The 21,740-nt window shown below is 44.5% G+C and overlaps 1 protein-coding gene across 1 annotated transcript in view; it reads left to right on the forward strand.

The window, feature by feature from the left end:
* The window catches only part of SMC4 (structural maintenance of chromosomes 4), a 459,275-nt gene that overhangs the window by 341,743 nt on the left and 95,792 nt on the right, over nt 1-21,740 (forward strand). The window contains exon 19 of the mRNA XM_053711800.1: nt 14,079-14,261. Within this exon, the coding sequence (XP_053567775.1) occupies nt 14,079-14,261 (183 nt within the window). The remainder of the gene's footprint in view (nt 1-14,078; nt 14,262-21,740) is intronic.

Genomic DNA, 21,740 nt, shown 5'->3' on the forward strand with positions numbered 1-21,740 from the left:
TAATATCTCTTGAGGGGGGTTATTGAACGGGGGGGTTTATAATCATGTTTATGTGATTCTGTCTGCTACTGTGTAGTGTTACTTCGGCTCATGACTATTTTGGAACATAACGGCCTATGTCTAGTGACGCAGCCTTTAAGGTCGGGCACGCTTTTGCATGGACTTTACCTTGTGACTCCATTTCCGCATTCCTGACCGTGTGGCGACAGAGAAATCCTAGTCCGCTGGTGTCTGGTTCTCTGGGTGATGTGAGTGCCACAGCCATTGGGGGTGTAAGGTGCCGTTTAGATTTTTTTTATTTGTCCATTTTTTATTCAGTGTCCCAGTATGGAGGATTCTTATTTTTTGGAGACGGATGTCTCTGATTCAGACTCTACTTCTTGCAAAGAATATGAATTGGCCCAGGTGATACATGCCCATCAGTTATGTTCCGAATGCCGTTTTAGTGTGCTCTGTTCCTCAGGATCGGGGAATCAGGTGCCCACTGAGCCATCCGCCTCTGGGGATTCTATTTCCCACGGGACGAGTTCCCTACCACCAACTCTTACTACGCATGCAGGTAACCCTAAAGCTACTTCTATGGAGTGTAGCCTGTTCCCACCGAAGGTTACGACACTGTTCCGCATGGCCGTATCGCTGGCGCATCTTCACCTCCCGGGTGTGTGCTTACGATATTGTGTTCCGTTAGCCGGGGCTCGTCAGGCATGGGATCGCCTGGTCCAGTTCAGCCCTCCTTGGAAGCAACTGCTCCTGAGGCCTCAGGGGGTAAACCGCCGGGGCCAGTGTTTTCTTTTGTCCCGGCGAAGGTATGTTGCGCCTTTCGTTAGACTGTCGCGCCTTCGTCTTCTACTAAGGCACGTTTTTGGCGTCTTTATTTGTGTATCCTTTTCCAGTTTTGAGCTTGGAAGTTTTGGACCCCTGTAGGGCTGGTCCTGCGAGTCTGTCCGTTTCTTCCTGGGCAATAACCTACGGGTTGCCTTATCTTTTATTTAATCCGGTGAGGATGATTTTTATTTGGTCTAATGCTCATGTTGTGGTGTGATGTTTCCTTCGGGAACTCTCTTCTCTGGAATTGATATTCTCGATTTTGTGGTTGCACGGTTTACAAAAGTCTGTCTGACCGTTCTTTATCTCTCCATCTCAGACGAGACTCTGTGGCCTTGACAGTGCTGGGGCCCTTGGTTTCATGCTGGCCCTGACGGTCTTCAAGGCCTAGTTCAGACACATGGCGCTTTTTTATGTCCGGTTGGTATGGTGAGGGCGCCTAGTGATCACAATATGATTTGTGTTTGCTTGTTTCTCTTGTAAGGTGTATCCAGTCCACGGATCATCCATTACTTGTGGGATATTCTCCTTCCCAACAGGAAGTTGCAAGAGGATCACCCACAGCAGAGCTGCTATATAGCTCCTCCCCTAACTGCCATACCCAGTCATTCTCTTGCAACTCTCGACAAGCATGGAAGTAGTAAGAGAGAAGTGGTGAAACGTAGTTGTTTTTTTCTTCAATCAAAAGTTTGTTATTTTTAAATGGTACCGGAGTTGTACTATTTTTGTCCCAGGCAGAAAATAGAAGAAGAATCTGCCTGTGATTTCTATGATCTTAGCAGGTTGTAACTAAGATCCATTGCTGTTCTCAGACATAACTGAAGAGAGAGGTAACTTCAGCTGGGGAATGGCGTGCAGGTTATCCTGCTATGAGGTATGTGCAGTTAAAAAAAATTTCTAGAGATGTAAATGCTAGAAAATGCTGCTGATACCAGATTTATGTAAGGTAAGCCTGAATACAGTGATTTAATAGCGACTGGTATCATGCTTACTGTCAGAGGTAATACTCTTATACATTTTCAATTCCTGTTATATAAAACGTTTGCTGGAAGTGTTTAAATGTTTTTATATATGTTCTGGTGATGAAACTTTATTGGGGCCTAGTTTTTTTCCACATGGCTGGCTTAAAATTCCATAGAAACAGTTTTCTTAGGCTCTCCACTGTTTAGACATGAGTGGGAGGGGCCTAATTTAGTGCTTAATTGCACAGTAACTTTTACAGACTGAGACATCCAGCTTCCTCAAGGAGTTCCCTGAATGCTCTAGAACATCTCTAAAGGGCTCTTAGGTTTTCCAAAATCGTTTGTTTGGGAAGGTAGGGCCACAGCAGAGCTGTGGCAGTTTGTTGTGACTGTTAAAAAAAAGTGTCTGGTTTTTTTATCCGTTTTTTGAATTATGGGGTTAATCATCCATTTGCAAGTGGGTGCAATGCTCTGTTAGCTTATTATACACACTGTAAAAATTTTGTTTGATTTACTGCTTTTTTTCACTGTTTTTCAAATTCTGACCTTTTTTATTTTTTTTAAAGGCACAGTACCGTTTTTATTTTTTGCTTGTTAACTTGCTTTAAAGTGTTTTCCAAGATTGCTGGTCTCATTGCTAGTCTGTTTAAACATGTCTGACATAGAGGAAACTCCTTGTTCATTATGTTTAGAAGCCATGGTGGAACCCCCTCTTAGAATGTGTACCAAATGTACTGATTTCACTTTAAATAATAAAGACCATATTCTGTCTTTAAAAAATTTATCACCAGAGGAATCTGACGAGGGGCAAGTTATGCCGACTAACTCGCCCCACGTGTCAGACCCTTTGACTCACGCTCAAGGGACTCACGCTCAAATGACGCCAAGTACATCTAGGGCGCCCATAGCGTTTACTTTACAAGACATGGCGGCGGTCATGGATAATACACTGTCAGCGGTATTATCCAGACTACCTGGGTTACGAGGAAAGCGAGACAGCTCTTAGAAGAAATACAGAGCATACTGACGCTTTAAGAGCTATGTCTGATATCCCCTCACAATATGCAGATGCTGAGGCAGGAGAGCTTCTTTCTGTGGGTGATGTTTCTGACTCAGAGAAGATGCTTCAACCTGATTCTGATATGTCTACATTTAAATTTAAGCTTGAACACCTCCGCGTATTGCTCAGGGAGGTTTTAGCTGCTCTGAATGACTGATACAACTTCAGTGCCAGAGAAACTGTGTAGATTGGACAAATACTATGCAGTGCCGGTGTGCACTGATGTTTTTCCAATACCTAAAAGGTTTACAGAAATTATTACTAAGGAATGGGATAGACCAGGTGTGCCGTTCTCTCCCCCTCCTATTTTTAAGAAAATGTTTCCAATAGATGCCACCACACGGGACTTATGGCAGACAGTCCCTAAGGTGGAGGGAGCAGTTTCTACCCTAGCTAAGCGTACTACTATCCCTGTCGAGGACAGTTGTGCTTTCTCAGATCCAATGGATTAAAAGTTAGAGGGTAACCTTAAGAAAATGTTTATTCAACAAGGTTTTATTCTACAGCCCCTTGCATGCATTGCCCCAGTCACTGCTGCTGCAGCTTTCTGGTTTGAGTCTCTGGAAGAGGCTTTACAGGTAGAGACCCCATTGGATGACATACTTGACAAGCTTAGAGCACTTAAGCTAGCCAATTCTTTTGTTTCTGATGCCATTGTTCATTTGACTAAACTAACGGCTAAGAATTCTGGTTTTGCCATTCAGGCGCGCAGGGTGCTATGGCTTAAATCATGGTCAGCTGACGTTACTTCAAAGTCTAAGCTGCTTAACATTCCCTTCAAGGAGCAAACCCTATTCGGGCCTGGTTTGAAGGAGATCATTTCTGATATCACTGGAGGAAAAGGTCATGCCCTTCCTCAGGATAGGTCCAAATCAAGGGCCAAACAGACTAATTTTCGTGCCTTTCGAAACTTTAAGGCGAGTGCGGCATCCACGTCCTCTAATGCAAAACAAGAGGGAACTTTTGCCCAGTCCAAGTCGGTCTGGAGACCTAACCAGACCTGGAACAAAGGTAAGCAGGCCAAAAAGCCTGCTGCTGCCTCTAAGACAGCATGAAGGATCGGCCCCCTATCCGGTAACGGATCTAGTAGGGGGCAGACTTTCGCTGTTCGCCCAGGCTTGGGCAAGAGATGTCCAGGATCCCTGGGCGTTGGAAATTGTATCCAAGGGATATCTTCTGGACTTCAGAGCTTCTCCTCCAAAAGGGAGATTTCACCTTTCACAATTATCTGCAAACCAGATAAAGAGAGAGGCATTCTTACACTGTGTTCAAGACCTCCTAGTTATGGGAGTGATCCATCCAGTTCCAAAGGAGGGACAGGGATTTTACTCAAATCTGTTTGTGGTTCCCAAAAAAGAGGGAACCTTCAGACCAATTTTAGATCTCAAGATCCTAAACAAATTCCTCAGAGTCCCATCATTCAAGATGGAGACTATTCGTACCATCCTACCTATGATCCAGGAGGGTCAATACATGACTACTGTGGATTTAAAGGATGCTTATCTTCACATTCCGATACACAAAGATCATCGGTTTCTCAGGTTTGCCTTCCTAGACAGGCATTACCAGTTTGTAGCTCTTCCCTTTGGGTTAGCTACAGCCCCTAGAATCTTTACGAAGGTTCTGGGGTCACTTCTGGCGGTCCTAAGACCGCGGGCATAGCAGTGGCCCCTTATTTAGACAACATCCTGATACAGGCGTCAAATTTCCAAATTGCCAAGTCTTATACGGACATAGTTCTGGCATTACTGAGGTCGCATGGATGGAAGGTGAACGAAGAAAAGAGTTCTCTATCCCCTCTCACAAGAGTCTCCTTTCTGGGAACTCTAATAGATTCTGTAGAAATGAGGATTTACCTGACAGAGTCCAGGTTATCAAAACTTCTAAATTCCTGCCGTGTTCTTTATTCCACTTCTCGCCCTTCGGTGGCTCAGTGTATGGAAGTAATCGGCTTAATGGTAGCGGCAATGGACATAGTTCCGTTTCCCCGCCTGCATCTCAGACCGCTGCAACTCTGCATGCTCAGTCAGTGGAATGGGGATTACACAGATTTGTCCCCTCTACTAAATTTGGATCAAGAGATCAGGGATTCTCTTCTCTGGTGGCTATCGCGGTTCCATCTGTCCAAAGGTATGACCTTTCGCAAGCCAGATTGGACAATTGTAACGACAGATGCCAGCCTTCTAGGCTGGGGGCAGTCTGGAACTCCCTGAAGGCTCAGGGATTGTGGACTCAGGAGGAGACACTCCTCCCAATAAACATTCTGGAACTAAGAGCGATATTCAATGCTCTTCAGGCTTGACCTCAGCTAGCGACAATGAGGTTCATCAGATTTCAGTCGGACAACATCACGACTTTGGCTTACATCAACCATCAAGGGGGAACGAGGAGTTCCCTAGCGATGTTAAAATTCTCAAAGATAATTCGCGGGGCAGAGATTCACTCTAGCCATTTATCAGCTATCCATATCCCAGGTGTAGAGAACTGGGAGGCGGATTTTCTAAGTCGTCAGACTTTTCATCCAGGGGAGTGGGAACTCCATCCGGAGGTGTTTGCACAATTGATTCATCGTTGGGGCAAACTAGAACTGGATGTAATGGCGTCTCGCCAGAACGCCAAGCTTCCTTGTTGTCCAGGTCCAGGGATCCCAAGGCGACGCTGATAGATGCTCTAGCAGCACCTTGGTCTTTCAACCTGGCTTATGTGTTTCCACCGTTTCCTCTGCTCCCTCGTCTGATTGCCAAAATCAAGCAGGAGAGAGCATCAGTGATCTTGATAGCGCCTGCGTGGCCACGCAGGACTTGGTATGCAGATCTGGTGGACATGTCATCCTTTCCACCATGGACTCTGTCGCTGAGACAGGACCTTCTATTTCAGGGTCCTTTCAACCATCCAAATCTAATTTCTCTGAGACTGACTGCCTGGAGATTGAACGCTTGATTTTATCAAAGCGTGGCTTCTCCGAGTCAGTCATTGATACCTTAGTTCAGGCTCGAAAGCCTGTCACCAAAAAAATCTATCATAAGATATGGCGTAAATATCTTTATTGGTGTGAATCCAAGGGTTACTCATGGAGTAAAGTCAGGATTCCCAGAATATTATCTTTTCTCCAAGAAGGATTGGAAAAAGGATTGTTAGCTAGTTCCTTAAAGGGACAGATTTCTGCTCTGTCTATTCTTTTGCACAAGCGTCTGGCGGATGTTCCAGATGTCCAGGCATTTTGTCAGGCTTTAGTTAGAATCAAGCCTATGTTTAAACCTGTTGCTCCGCCATGGAGTTTAAATTTGGTTCTTAAAGTTCTTCAAGGAGTTCCGTTTGAACCTCTTCATTCCATAGATATCAAACTTTTATCTTGGAAAGTTCTATTTTTGGTAGCTATTTCTTCGGCTCGTAGAGTTTCCGAGTTATCTGCCTTACAATGTGATTCCCCTTATCTGATCTTCCATGCAGATAAGGTAGTTTTGCGTACCAAACATGGGTTTTTACCTAAGGTGGTATCTAATAAGAATATCAATCAGGAGATTGTTGTTCCGTCATTGTGTCCTAATCCTTCTTCAAAGAAGGAACATCTATTACACAATCTTGACGTGGTTCGTGCTTTAAAGTATTATTTACAAGCTACTAAAGATTTTCGTCAAACATCTGCTTTGTTTGTTGTCTACTCTGGACAGAGGAAAGGCCAAAAGGCTTTGGCAACTTCTCTTTCGCTTTGGCTAAGAAGTATAATACGCTTAGCTTATGAGACTGCTGGCCAGCAGCCTCCTGAAAGGATTACAGCTCATTCTACTAGAGCTGTGGCTTCCACATGGTCCTTCTGTTGAACAGATTTGCAAAGCGGCGACTTGGTCTTCGCTTCATACTTTTTCAAAATTCTATAAATTTGATACTTTTGCTTCTTCGGAGGCTATTTTTGGGAGAAAGGTTTTACAGGCAGTGGTACCTTCCGTTTAAGTACCTGCCTTGTCCCTCCCTTCATCCGTGTACTTTAGCTTTGGTATTGGTATCCCACACGTAATGGATGATCCGTGGACTGGATACACCTTACAAGAGAAAGCATAATTTATGCTTACCTGATAAATTTATTTCTCTTGTGGTGTATCCAGTCCACGGCCCGCCCTGTCATTTTAAGGCAGGTATTTTTAAACTGTAAACTACAGTCACCACTGCACCCTATGGTTTCTCCTTTCTCTTGCTTGTCTTTGGTCGAATGACTGACTGGATATGGCAGTTAGGGGAGCAGCTATATAGCAGCTCTGCTGTGGGTGATCCTCTTGCAACTTCCTGTTGGGAAGGAGAATATCCCACAAGTAATGGATGATCCGTGGACTGGATACACCACAAGAGAAATAAATTTATCAGGTAAGCATAAATTACGTTTTTATTTTACAAGCTGCAGCTAACATCCTGAGAGGACTTGAGGGTCCGTGGTTGCTTAGGGCCATGGGGGATTGGTTCAGTCCTCATTCGCCTTCAGTCTAGTGGGCTGGGACTTCGTTAAGATCCGCGGTGACATGCTCAGTCGTTTCCGATTTTCCGGGAGCCAAGAGTGTTCCTTCCCGTTGTGGCTTGGAGGAGTTAAGTTCTTCGTACCGCCGTTCTGACGGGTTTTGTTTTTCTTTTGGAAGTGTCCTTTTAGGACTTGTTCCTTTTTAGAGGTTCTCTTCCTTAGGGTCGAGACTTTCTGGACTTCGGCTGCTTAATTAGGAAGTGAAGACCGTGAGGCTCTGTCTTCCTTCGGGAGTTAGTCGTCTCCATATCAGGGGCGATAGGAGGTGTTGTCTTTTTCCAAGCTTTCTGCTTAGGGGATGTTTTTCTGCCTGGGTTTGGGATGCTTTGCATTCTTCTCCTTTGGGTGTGGTCCTCTGGAGCGTTAATCTGAAAGGATTATGGAGACTAGCATTTCTTTTCTTCTCTCTCTTTCGGGTGACACTGTTCTCGTTCTCATTTCCCTTGTGTTGCCCGTTGGGGCCTTTGGGCTCTAGAGAAATTGCGTGACTTTGTTGCGGCCTAGCACCTTGTTGGGGGGTGTTGACCTCCGGCCAAGGGTGTTCTCTTCCCTTTGGGCTGGGAATTAAGAGTCCTGTACCTGTTTTCTGGGTTCCCCGGTTATCAACCCCTGTAAGGTCTGATTTCTTCAGACGGAGTATCTTCTGTTCCCATGCCGATCGTTCTAGGACGATTCTGGGTTCCGGGTCTAGGGTTCTTGGCTTGGATCTTTCTTGGATGTCTGGAGACTTATGATCCTGTGGACTGGTTCGGGACGACCCCATTTTTTCAGGGACCCTATAATGCGACATAGGGGCTATCTCCTTGGGCTTGCAAGCAGGATGGCCGGAGTTCACATCCACCTTCGGGTACTGGTTATAAACTTTAAGGCCTGAATTGTCCATCGGACGGAGTGTGCTCCTTTTCATGGGGAGTTTTTTTTTTTTCTCTGTTGGGTCAACAGTGGTGTCTGGTCCGTGTTTTGATTATACTACAGCACCATGTATTGTGGACATGTACGCTGTTCTTATCTATGCCCTTCCCTTTTGAGGGGATAGTGTGTCTTCCTTATGAGCTGGGGTTTCCTCTCTCTGGAGGGTCATTGTCCTGCCCTGTGTGTAGGAGCTTGGATCAGGTGGCTTATTTCTGTAAAGGGCAGCATCTGCTGCTCTGTAGGCTCTGTTCCACCTGTTGGAAATTGATCTCTCTACGTAGAGACCGTCTAAGAGTTGTGACAGGTCTTCCTACGGATCTACTGCACTTTTCCATGTTCCAGGTCCTAGGAACATAGAGTGCTTATTTTGGAGGAGCGTATTGGGTTGGCACCCCAACCCCGTCTATCAGACATGTCTGTGGCTTGGGCTGGTCCGGTGTTGGAGCCTGATCTGAGATCTGCTGCTCTGCTATTGTGTCCTCGGAGCTTTCAAGGTTTCTCCTTTCTCCATCAAGATTTGTGGGAAGGACTGGCGGCTCTTAGCCTGCGACGTTATCCGCTGGTTAGTGGATACTTAGCCAGCTGAAGGATCCTATCTTCAGCTGCCTTCAACTTGCCCTGCAAGTATTTAAATTTGAGTCATTTTTAGATGACTGCAGCGTGCAGTCTTTTTGCTTCAGGTGTTGTTTGTCAGACCTATCTGAGCTTGCTGCATGAGGTTTCGGAATATTTCGTTATTTTGAGATACATTTTTGCGACTTGGGGACCTTCGTCTTCAGTCGCTTTCTAGAGTGTGGCTGCACTGTGTTAGGGTAAGATCCTCCTCTGTGTTTCAGAAATCTTTCCAGGTCCAAGGATCCTCAGTCGGAGATGGTAGTTTCTCTAGCAGTTCCTTGGTTTTACCAACCTGCTTACATTTTTCCGCCTCTAGTTCTTCTTCTAAGGGTGATCTCCAAGATCATAATGGAACAATCGCATGTGTTTCTGATAGCACCAGCATGGCCTCACAGGTTTGGGTATGCAGATCTTGTCCGGATGTCCAGTTGCCAACCTTGGCTACTTCCTTTAAGGCCAGACCTTCTGTTTTTCCATCAGGGTCTCAAATCGTTCAATTTGAAGGTATGGAAATTTAGTGCTTAGTCATGGAGGTTTCTCTGACTCAGTGATAAATACTATGTTGCAGCCTCGTAAATCTGTTTCTAGAAAGATTTATTATAGCATTTGGAAGACATATTTCATGGTGTTCTTCTCATAAATTCTCTTGGCATTCTTTTAGAATTCCTAGAATTTTACAGTTTATTCAGGATGGTTTGGATAAAGGTTTTTCTGCAAGTACTTTGAAGGGGCGAAGATGTCTAGTACTTCTGAGCCGTCCACCTCTGAGGGCTCCCCGTCCTGTGAGGTGTGTTCCCTACATACATCTCCAAGTACACATGCAGCGCAGCGCCCCAGGGCATGTCTATTTCTCCTACGGGAGAGATCCGTTGGCCGTCAGATTTTGCGGATCAACTGCAAACGGCGGTCTTCTAAGGTGATAAGTGCCTTACCACGTTCTGCCAAGCGTAAGGTAAAATATGGGGATCTGGCCCAGGAGTCTTATATTCCAATGGATATCTCGGAAAGATTATCTGCTGCCGAGGACAACTCTGACTCTTCAGAGGACATAACTTCTGGGTTTGAGTCTGTCATCTAAAGCTCCCACTGTAGAGGAGCGCTTTTTGCTGAAGCAGGTGCTTACTACCCTTGAGGTTCCGGAACCAAAATTACCAGAGGAACCTTCGATTCCTAAGCTTGATAAAAGTGTATGAGTACAGGGTGGTACCTCAGACCTTCCCGGTTCCTGTTAAGTTGACTAACATTATTAAGAATGAATGGGAGAGATTAGGTTCTTCCTTTTCCCCTTCTTCCTTTAAGAAGCTATTCCCTGTCCTGGACTCTCAGCTCGAGCTATTGGGGACTGTCCCTAAGGTGGATGGTGCTATCTCTACGCTTGCGAAGCGGACGACGATTCCTCTTGAGGATACTTTGTTGTTTAAAGAGCCCATGGATAAAAAGTTGGAGAACATGTTAAGAAAGATGTTCCAACATACAGGGTTTGTTTTTCAGCCGGCAGCGACGGTAGCTGCAGTTTCCGGTGCTGCAACATATTGGTGCGAGTCTCTGTCTGGTATGGTCGAGAGGGAGACTCCCCTCGACGAGATACAGGAGATAATTAAGGCCTTGAGTGTCGCTAATTCTTTTATTTGTGATGCCAATATGCAAGTTATTCGCCTAAACACAAAGTTGTCAGGTTTTTCCATATTAGCCCGTAGGGTTTTGTGGCTAAAATCGTGGTCTGCGGACATGACCTCTAAGTCCAGACTTCTATCCTTTCTCTTTGAGGGAAAGATCCTGTTCGGTCCAGGATTGGACTCGATCATATCCACTTTTACGGGAGGCAAGGGCGCTTTCCTACCACAGGATAAGAAGGTTAAGCCTAAGGGATACTTTTCGTCCCTTTCGTGCGGACAAGACCCAACGCTAGCAGCCCGGTGCGAAAGCGGATCAGTCCAAGGGTACTTGGAAACCAACTAATTTTTGAAATAAGTCCAAGCAGAACAAGAAGCCCGCCAAAACAAAGTCGGCATGAAGGGGCAGCCCCCGACCGGTCTCCAGACAAAGTATTTGGCAGATTATCTCTCTTCTCAGAGGCCTGGTTGCAGGATATTCATGACCCTTGGGTTCTGGAGGTAGGTTATCGCCCAGGGATACAGGATAGGGTTCAGATCACATCTGCCCAGGGGCAGATTCCACCTGTCAAATCTGTCTTCCAGACCAGGAAAGAGAGAAGACTTTCTAGAATGTGTAAGGGATTTTTCTTCTCTCTGAGTTATGGTAAGGGGTCTAGGGTACTATTCAAACCTTTTCTTCATCCCAAAGGAGGGGGGCACGTTCCTTCCGATTCTAGACCTAAAATTTTTAAACAAATTTCTGGCTGTTCCATCGTTCAAAATGGAAATTATCAGATCGATCCTGCCCCTAGTTCAAGAGGGTCAGTTCATGACAATAGACTTGAAGGATGCCTACCTTCATGTGCCGATCCACAGGGATCACTTCAGGTTCCTGAGATTTTTGTTTCTGGACCAACATTTCCAGTTTGTGGCCCTTCCCTTTGGTCTCGCGACGGTCCAGAGAGTCTTTAAAGAGGTTCTGGGGGCGCTACTTGCAGTGGCCAGATCCAGAGGCATTGCTGTGATGCCCTATCTGGACGACATCCTAGTCCAGGCGCTGTCGTTTAGTCTTGCAGAGGATCACTCCAGGGCCCTTCTTTCGTTACTCCAATCTCACGGTTGGAAGATAAACTCAGGAAACAGCTCCCTGGTTCCCAGCAACAGGGTGGAGTTCCTGGGAAGGATAATAGATTCTATATCCATGAAGATATTTCTCACAGATCAGCGACGTAGGAAGATTGCGTCCACCTGTCTTGCCCTTCAGTCCTCCTTCAGTCCCTCTGTGGCGTAGAGTATGGAGGTCATCGGGCTCATGGTATCCAGCATGAATGTCATTCCTTTCGCAAGGTTCCATCTCAGACCTCTTCAGTTGTGCATGTTGAGATAGTGGAACAGCGATCATTCAGATCTATCCTAACAGATTTCCCTGGACTTTCGGATGAGGGGTTCCCTCTCTTGGTGGAGCCATCCGCAACAACTGTACCAGGGAACATCCTTCCTGAGACCGTCCTGGGAGATTGTGACCATGGACACGAGTCTGGCAGGATGGGGTGCTGTTTTGGGTGCCAGGATTGCACAGGGAAAGTGGTCTCAAGAGGAGTTCCTCCTCCTGATCAATATTCTGGAACTTCAAGCGATCTACAATGCTCTGAAGGCGTTGCCTCTCCTGGGGTCGTTCAGCTTCATCAGGTTCCAGACAGGCAATTTTATCTCGGTGGCCTACATCAACCATCAGGGGGGACGAGAAGCTCCCTAGCAATGAGGGAGGTTTCTCAGATATTGGAATGGGCATAGTCCCACAGCTGCTCGCTCTCGGCAATCCACATTTTGGGTGTGGACAACTGGGAAGCGTTTTTTCTAAGCAGGCAATCCTTCCATCCGGGGGAATGGTCTCTCCATCCTGAGGTGTTTGCAGAGATTTGGCTCAGATAGGGGACGCCGGAGATGGTTCTCATGGCGTCCAGACTCAATTGCAAGCTAACCAGATATGGGTTGCGATCCAGGGATACCCAGGCAGAGCTGACAGACGCCTTAGCGGTTAGTTGTGGGTTTATCCTAATTTACGTTTTTCCACCGTTACCACTTCTACCTCGAGTAGTGGCCTGCATCGAGCAGGAGCAAGCTTCGAATATTCTGATTGCTCCGTTGTGGCCATGGAGGATGTGATTTACTGATCTAGTGGGGATGTCATTGTCTCCTCCATGGAGGTTACCCTGTCGCAGGGATCTGTTGATACAGGGTCTCTTTCAACATCAAAATCTAGATTCTCTGAGGCTGATTGCGTGGAGATTGAACGCTTAGTCTTAGCCAAGAAAGGATTCTCTGAGAGAGTGATTGATACTCTCGTTCAGGCTAGGAAGCCGGTCACTTGTCGCATCTATCATAAGGTGTGGAGGACTTGTCCTGTTGTGAGAAGTATGGATATCCTTGGCACAAGGTTAAGGTATACAGGATTGTCCTTTCTCCAGGATGGACTGGAGAAGCGGCTTGCTGCCAGTTCCTTGAAGGGACAGATTTCGGTTTTCTGTTCTGTTGCACTAGAGGCTCGCTGAGCTTCCTGATATTCAGTCTTTTGTTCAGGCTCTGTCTAGAATCAGACCTGTTTTTAGACAGTCCGCTCCTCCCTTGTGCTTGAACTTTGTTCTGAGGGTGTTGCAGAGGGTTTCGTTTGAACCTATGCACTCTCTTGACATTAAGTTACTTACTTTCTAGGAAGGTTTTGTTTTTGTTGGCTATTGCATCAGCACGCAGAGTATCTGAGTTGGCGGCCTTGTAATATAAGCCTCATCTGGTTTTTCACGCTGATAAGGCTGTTCTTCGCACTGGTTGTGTCTACTCATAACATCAATCAGGAAATGGTTGTTCCTCCTTTGCGTCTTAACCCTTTTTCTCCTAAGGAGAGGTTACTTCATAATTTGGATGTGGTTCGAGCTTTGAAGTTTTATCTTCAGGCTACGGAGGATTTCAGACAGTTTACATCACTTTTTGTGGTGTATTCTAGGAAGCGTAAGGGGCAGAAAGCCTCTTCTACTTCTTTGTCCTTTTGGATGAGGAGCATGATTCTGCCTCCGAGACAGCGGGACATAAGCCTCCTCAGAGGATCACGGCTCATTCAACTAGGGCTGTGGCTTCTTCTTGGGCTTTCAAGAATGAGGCCTCTAGAGCTTGGGTATTTGTTCCCACATGTAATGAATGAATGAAGCCGTGGACTCTCCTCCCCTTTAGATGGAAAATATAAGTTATGCTTACCTGATAATTTTATTTCCATTGTGGGGAGGAGAATCCACGGCTCCCGCCAGCTATTCTGGTGGGCGGACCTAAAATTAATATCCTTCTGGCACCATTTATACCCTGATATTTCTCCTACTGTTCCTTGTTCCCTCTGCAGTATGACTGGGGGATGAGGGAAGTGGGGGAGGTATTTAAGCCTTTGGCTGGTGTGTCTTTGTCGCCTCCTGGTTGCCAGGTTCTTAATTCCCACAATAAATGAAGGAAGCCGTGGACTCTCCTCCCCACGATGGAAATGAAGTTATCAGGTAAGCATAATTTATAAAATATATATATGTGTGTGTGTTAACTTTTTGTTTTAATCATCTTTTTAGATATCAAAAATAACCCTTCATAAAATAGAGGATATGCCAGAGGAGGCTCTTCCTGTATTAACACAAGAGGAACTAGAATCTATAAAGGACCCAGATATAATAAATAATCAGATTGCACTTTTAGAAGCCAGAAGTCTTGAAATGAAACCAAACCTTGGTGCCATTGCAGAGTATAAAAAGAAGGTAATGCGTTATATTCTTTATCACATCCCTAAACAATAGAACATTTTGGTGGTTGTTAAAGTATTTTAATAATTAATATAAATTTAGTTTTTGGAAAGACGAGTGACTGTTATTCATTATTAAAAATTATTCCTAAATGCTATTGAAACTTGTATTTTGCATATAAATTTACTGTTCATTAAATGTTACATCCTAAAATATAGGCTACAAATGCAGTTTTCTTTTGTAAAATGATGATCCACCGTCCTCCATCCATAACATATAGGAGATATTTCCTGCCACTAGTAGGAGGTCAAGAGCCTATATCAGAGCTTTAAGTTCCTCTCATTTCTTAATTGGTTTTGTTTTGGCCTTGCAAGAGTTGGTTGAGAATAGATGTTGTTCCAGCTACTTGCTTATGGGTTACAAATTAGGAACTCAGACCTATGTGAGACCCTAGGGCGTATCATTTACAAAACACAGAAAAGACTCTTCACAGCAGCTGAATGATTCAGGGCCATAGGGAAAGACTATGCACATAACAGGGTATGCCTAATTGGATTTAAGGGATATATATATATATATATGTGTGTGTAGCCTTCAGTTTACGCCGGGGTTAGGTTCCAGAAGGAATGGTTGTAAATCGAAACCGTTGTAAATTCAAACCCAGTTTTTAATGTAAGTCAATGGGAAGTTAGGGGAGATAGGTTCCAGGGCCCTCTCAAAATTGTCATAAGTAACACCTAATACATTATTTTTAAAGCTTTGAAATGAAGACTTTAAATGCTAAACAGCATTATAAACCTAATAAAATAATCACACAACACAAAAATATATAATTAAATTAAGTTAAATGAACAAAAACATTTGCTAAACAGCATTATAAACTTAATAAAATAATCACACAACACAGACTTCACTTGCATTTTTCTGCAAACAGTTCTTTCTATGCATTCCAATCTGGACTGATTTATACACAGGAAAATCTTGTTCCTTTGAAATCTGTGCGATAGCTCAGGTCTGGTTAAACTGAATAATTTCAGCTTGCTTGGCTTTGCTGCAACACAAGCGGACAGCTCCACCTACTAGCTATTTTAATATATGCACTGCTTCTCAATGCTTTTCAATAGCGGTCACATGACTGGAAAAAAAGGTTGTTATTCTGAAACGGTGTAAATTGAACCGTTGTAAAACGAGGGCCACCTGTGTGTGTGTGTATGTGTGTATATATATATATATATATATTTATTTATTTTTATATATTTATATATATTTCATGTAATTAGCAAGAGTCCATGAGCTAGTGACGTATGGGATATACATTCCTACCAGGAGGGGCAAAGTTTCCCAAACCTCAAAATGCCTATAAATACACCCCTCACCACACCCACAATTCAGTTTTACAAACTTTGCCTCCCGTGGAGGTGGTGAAGTAAGTTTGTGCTAGATTCTTCGTTGATATGCGCTTCGCAGCAGGCTGGAGCCCGGTTTTCTTCAGGATGGTTTGGATAAAGGTTTGTCTGCAAGTTCCTTGAAAGGACAAATTTCTGCTCTTTCTGTCTTATTTCACAGAAAGATTGCTAATCTTCCTGATATTCATTGTTTTGTACAGGCGTTGGTTCGTATCAAACCTGTCATTAAGTCAATCTCTCCTCCTTGGAGTCTAAATTTGGTTCTGAGGGCTTTACAGGCTCCTCCGTTTGAACCTATGCATTCTCTGGATATTAAATTACTTTCTTGTTAAGTTCTGTTCCTTTTGGCCATCTCTTCTGCTAGAAGAGTTTCTGAGTTATCTGCTCTTTCTTGTGATTCTCCTTTTCTGATTTTTCATCAGGATAAGGCGGTGTTGCGGACTTCATTTAAATTTTTACCTAAGGTTGTGAATTCTAACAACATTAGTAGAGAAATTGTTGTTCCTTCATTGTGTCCTAATCCTAAGAATTCTCTGGAGAGATCTTTACATTCTTTGGATGTAGTAAGAGCTTTAAAATATTATGTTGAAGCTACTAAAGATTTTAGAAAGACTTCTAGTCTATTTGTTATCTTTTCTGGTTCCAGAAATGGTCAGAAGGCTTCCGCCATTTCTTTGGCGTCTTGGTTAAAGTCTTTGATTCATCATGCTTATGTAGAGTCGGGTAAATCCCCGACTCAAAGGATTACGGCTCATTCTACTAGGTCAGTTTCTACTTCCTGGGCGTTTAGGAATGAAGCTTCTGTTGATCAGATTTGCAAAGCAGCAACTTGGTCTTCTTTGCATACTTTTACTAAATTCTACCATTTTGATGTTTTCTCTTCTTTTGAAGCAGTTTTTTGTAGAAAAGTAATTCAGGCAGCTGTTTCAGTTTGATTCTTCTGCTTATAATTTCAGTTTCTCCAACATTGGTGTGTCCGGTCCACGGCGTCATCCTTACTTGTGGGATATTCTCTTCCCCAACAGGAAATGGCAAAGAGTCCCAGCAAAGCTGGCCATATAGTCCCTCCTAGGCTCCGCCCACCCCAGTCATTCTCTTTGCCGTTGCACAGGCAACATCTCCACGGAGATGGTTAAGAGTTTTTTGGTGTTTAAATGTAGTTTTTATTCTTCTATCAAGTGTTTGTTATTTTAAAATAGTGCTGGTATGTACTATTTACTCTGAAACAGAAAAGGATGAAGATTTCTGTTTGTGAGAGGAAGATGATTTTAGCAGACAGTAACTAAAATCGATTGCTGTTTCCACATAGGACTGTTGAGATGAAGTAACTTCAGTTGGGGGAAACAGTTAGCAGACTCTTCTGCTTAAGGTATGACTAGCCATATTTCTCCAACATAGGTGTGTCCGGTCCACGGCGTCATCCTTACTTGTGGGATATTCTCTTCCCCAACAGGAAATGGCAAAGAGCCCAGCAAAGCTGGTCACATGATCCCTCCTAGGCTCCGCCTACCCCAGTCATTCTCTTTGCCGTTGTACAGGCAACATCTCCACGGAGATGGCTTAGAGTTTTTTAGTGTTTAACTGTAGTTTTTATTATTCAATCAAGAGTTTGTTATTTTGAAATAGTGCTGGTATGTACTATTTACTCAGAAACAGAAAAGAGATGAAGATTTCTGTTTGTATGAGGAAAATGATTTTAGCAACCGTCACTAAAATCCATGGCTGTTCCACACAGGACTGTTGAGAGCAATTAACTTCAGTTGGGGGAACAGTGAGCAGTCTCTTGCTGCTTGAGGTATGACACATTCTAACAAGACGATGTAATGCTGGAAGCTGTCATTTTCCCTCTGGGATCCGGTAAGCCATGTTTATTACGATTGTAAATAAGGGCTTCAAAAAAGGGCTTATTAAGACTGTAGACTTTTTTTGGGCTAAATCGATTGATTATTAACACATATTTAGCCTTGAGGAATCATTTTATCTGGGTATTTTGATATAATAATATCGGCAGGCACTGTTTTAGACACCTTATTCTTTAGGGGCTTTCCCAAAGCATAAGCAGAGCCTCATTTTCGCGCCGGTGTTGCGCACTTGTTTTTGAGAGGCATGGCATGCAGTCGCATGTGAGAGGAGCTCTGATACTTAGAAAAGACTTTCTGAAGGCGTCATTTGGTATCGTATTCCCCTTGGGGCTTGGTTGGGTCTCAGCAAAGCAGATACCAGGGACTGTAAAGGGGTTAAAGTTCAAAACGGCTCCGGTTCCGTTATTTTAAGGGTTAAAGCTTCCAAATTTGGTGTGCAATACTTTTAAGGCTTTAAGACACTGTGGTGAAAATTTGGTAAATTTTGAACAATTCCTTCATGTTTTTTCGCATTTGCAGTAATAAAGTGTGTTCAGTTTAAAATTTAAAGTGACAGTAACGGTTTTATTTTAAAACGTTTTTTGTACTTGTTATCAAGTTTATGCCTGTTTAACATGTCTGAACTACCAGATAGACTGTGTTCTGAATGTGGGGAAGCCAGAATTCCTATTCATTTAAATAAATGTGATTTATGTGACAATGATGCCCAAGATGATTCCTCAAGTGAGGGGAGTAAGCATGGTACTGCATCATTCCCTCCTTCGTCTACACGAGTCTTGCCCACTCAGGAGGCCCCTAGTACATCTAGCGCGCCAATACTCCTTACTATGCAACAATTAACGGCTGTAATGGATAATTCTGTCAAAAACATTTTAGCCAAAATGAACACTTATCAGCGTAAGCGCGACTGCTCTGTTTTAGATTCTGAAGAGCATGACGACGCTGATATTAATATTTCTGAAGGGCCCCTAACTCAGTCTGATGGGGCCAGGGAGGTTTTGTCTGAGGGAGAAATTACTGATTCAGGGAACATTTCTCAACAAGCTGAACCTGATGTGATTGCATTTAAATTTAAGTTGGAACATCTCCGCATTCTGCTTAAGGAGGTATTATCCACTCTGGATGATTGTGACAAGTTGGTCATCCCAGAGAAACTATGTAAAATGGACAAGTTCCTAGAGGTGCCGGGGCTCCCAGAAGCTTTTCCTATACCCAAGCGGGTGGCGGACATTGTTAATAAAGAATGGGAAAGGCCCGGTATTCCTTTCGTCCCTCCCCCCATATTTAAAAAATTGTTTCCTATGGTCGACCCCAGAAAGGACTTATGGCAGACAGTCCCCAAGGTCGAGGGAGCGGTTTCCACTTTAAACAAACGCACCACTATACCCATAGAGGATAGTTGTGCTTTCAAAGATCCTATGGATAAAAAATTAGAAGGTTTGCTTAAAAAGATGTTTGTTCAGCAGGGTTACCTTCTACAACCAATTTCATGCATTGTCCCTGTCGCTACAGCCGCATGTTTCTGGTTCGATGAGCTGATAAAGGCGGTCGACAGTGATTCTCCTCCTTATGAGGAGATTAAGGACAGAATCAATGCTCTCAAATTGGCTAATTCTTTCACCCTAGACGCCACTTTGCAATTGGCTAGGTTAGCGGCTAAGAATTCTGGGTTTGCTATTGTGGCGCGCAGAGCGCTTTGGTTGAAATCTTGGTCGGCTGATGCGTCTTCCAAGAACAAGCTACTTAACATTCCTTTCAAGGGGAAAACGCTGTTTGGCCCTGACTTGAAAGAGATTATCTCGGATATCACTGGGGGTAAGGGCCACGCCCTTCCTCAGGATCGGCCTTTCAAGGCAAAAAATAAACCTAATTTTCGTCCCTTTCGTAGAAACGGACCAGCCCAAAGTGCTACGTCCTCTAAGCAAGAGGGTAATACTTCTCAAGCCAAGCCAGCTTGGAGACCAATGCAAGGCTGGAACAAGGGAAAGCAGGCCAAGAAACCTGCCACTGCTACCAAGACAGCATGAAATGTTGGCCCCCGATCCGGGACCGGATTTGGTGGGGGGCAGACTCTCTCTCTTCGCTCAGGCTTGGGCAAGAGATGTTCTGGATCCTTGGGCGCTAGAAATAGTCTCCCAAGGTTATCTTCTGGAATTCAAGGGACTTCCCCCAAGGGGGAGGTTCCACAGGTCTCAGTTGTCTTCAGACCACATAAAAAGACAGGCATTCTTACATTGTGTAGAAGACCTGTTAAAAATGGGAGTGATTCATCCCGTTCCATTAAGAGAACAAGGGATGGGGTTCTACTCCAATCTGTTTATAGTTCCCAAAAAAGAGGGAACGTTCAGACCAATCTTAGATCTCAAGATCTTAAACAAGTTTCTCAAGGTTCCATCGTTCAAGATGGAAACCATTCGAACTATTCTTCCTTCCATCCAGGAAGGTCAATTCATGACCACGGTGGATTTAAAGGATGCGTATCTACATATTCCTATCCACAAGGAACATCATCGGTTCCTGAGGTTCGCATTCCTGGACAAACATTACCAGTTCGTGGCGCTTCCTTTCGGATTAGCCACTGCTCCAAGGATTTTCACAAAGGTACTAGGGTCCCTTCTAGCTGTGCTAAGACCAAGGGGCATTGCTGTAGTACCTTACTTGGACGACATCCTGATTCAAGCGTCGTCCCTTCCTCAAGCAAAGGCTCACACGGACATTGTCCTGGCCTTTCTCAGATCTCACGGATGGAAAGTGAACGTGGAAAAGAGTTCTCTATCTCCGTCAACAAGGGTTCCCTTCTTGGGAACAATAATAGACTCCTTAGAAATGAGGATTTTTCTGACAGAGGCCAGAAAAACAAAACTTCTAGACTCTTGTCGGATACTCCATTCCGTTCCTCTTCCTTCCATAGCTCAGTGCATGGAAGTGATCGGGTTGATGGTAGCGGCAATGGACATAGTTCCTTTTGCACGCATTCATCTAAGACCATTACAACTGTGCATGCTCAGTCAGTGGAATGGGGACTATACAGACTTGTCTCCGAAAATACAAGTAAATCAGAGGACCAGAGACTCACTCCGTTGGTGGCTGTCCCTGGACAACCTGTCACGAGGGATGACATTCCGCAGACCAGAGTGGGTCATTGTCACGACCGACGCCAGTCTGATGGGCTGGGGCGCGGTCTGGGGATCCCTGAAAGCTCAGGGTCTTTGGTCTCGGGAAGAATCTCTTCTACCGATAAATATTCTGGAACTGAGAGCGATATTCAATGCTCTCAAGGCTTAGCCTCAGCTAGCGAGGGCCAAGTTCATACGGTTTCAATCAGACAACATGACAACTGTTGCGTACATCAACCATCAGGGGGGAACAAGGAGTTCCCTGGCGATGGAAGAAGTGACCAAAATCATTCTATGGGCGGAGTCTCACTCCTGCCACCTGTCTGCTATCCACATCCCAGGAGTGGAAAATTGGGAAGCGGATTTTCTGAGTCGTCAGACATTGCATCCGGGGGAGTGGGAACTCCATCCGGAAATCTTTGCCCAAGTCACTCAGCTGTGGGGCATTCCAGACATGGATCTGATGGCCTCTCGTCAGAACTTCAAAGTTCCTTGCTACGGGTCCAGATCCAGGGATCCCAAGGCGGCTCTAGTGGATGCACTAGTAGCACCTTGGACCTTCAAACTAGCTTATGTGTTCCCGCCGTTTCCTCTCATCCCCAGGCTGGTAGCCAGGATCAATCAGGAGAGGGCATCGGTGATCTTGATAGCTCCTGCGTGGCCACGCAGGACTTGGTACGCAGATCTGGTGAATATGTCATCGGCTCCTCCTTGGAAGCTACCTTTGAGACGAGACCTTCTTGTTCAGGGTCCGTTCGAACATCCGAATCTGGTTTCACTCCAGCTGACTGCTTGGAGATTGAACGCTTGATCTTATCGAAGCGAGGATTCTCAGATTCTGTTATCGATACTCTTGTTCAGGCCAGAAAGCCTGTAACTAGAAAGATTTACCACAAAATTTGGAAAAAATATATCTGTTGGTGTGAATCTAAAGGATTCCCTTGGGACAAGGTTAAGATTCCTAGGATTCTATCCTTCCTTCAAGAAGGATTGGAAAAAGGATTATCTGCAAGTTCCCTGAAGGGACAGATTTCTGCCTTGTCTGTGTTACTTCACAAAAAGCTGGCCGCTGTGCCAGATGTTCAAGCCTTTGTTCAGGCTCTGGTTAGA

The sequence above is a fragment of the Bombina bombina genome, chromosome 4, assembly GCF_027579735.1.
Source record: "Bombina bombina isolate aBomBom1 chromosome 4, aBomBom1.pri, whole genome shotgun sequence".
NCBI lineage: Eukaryota > Metazoa > Chordata > Amphibia > Anura > Bombinatoridae > Bombina > Bombina bombina.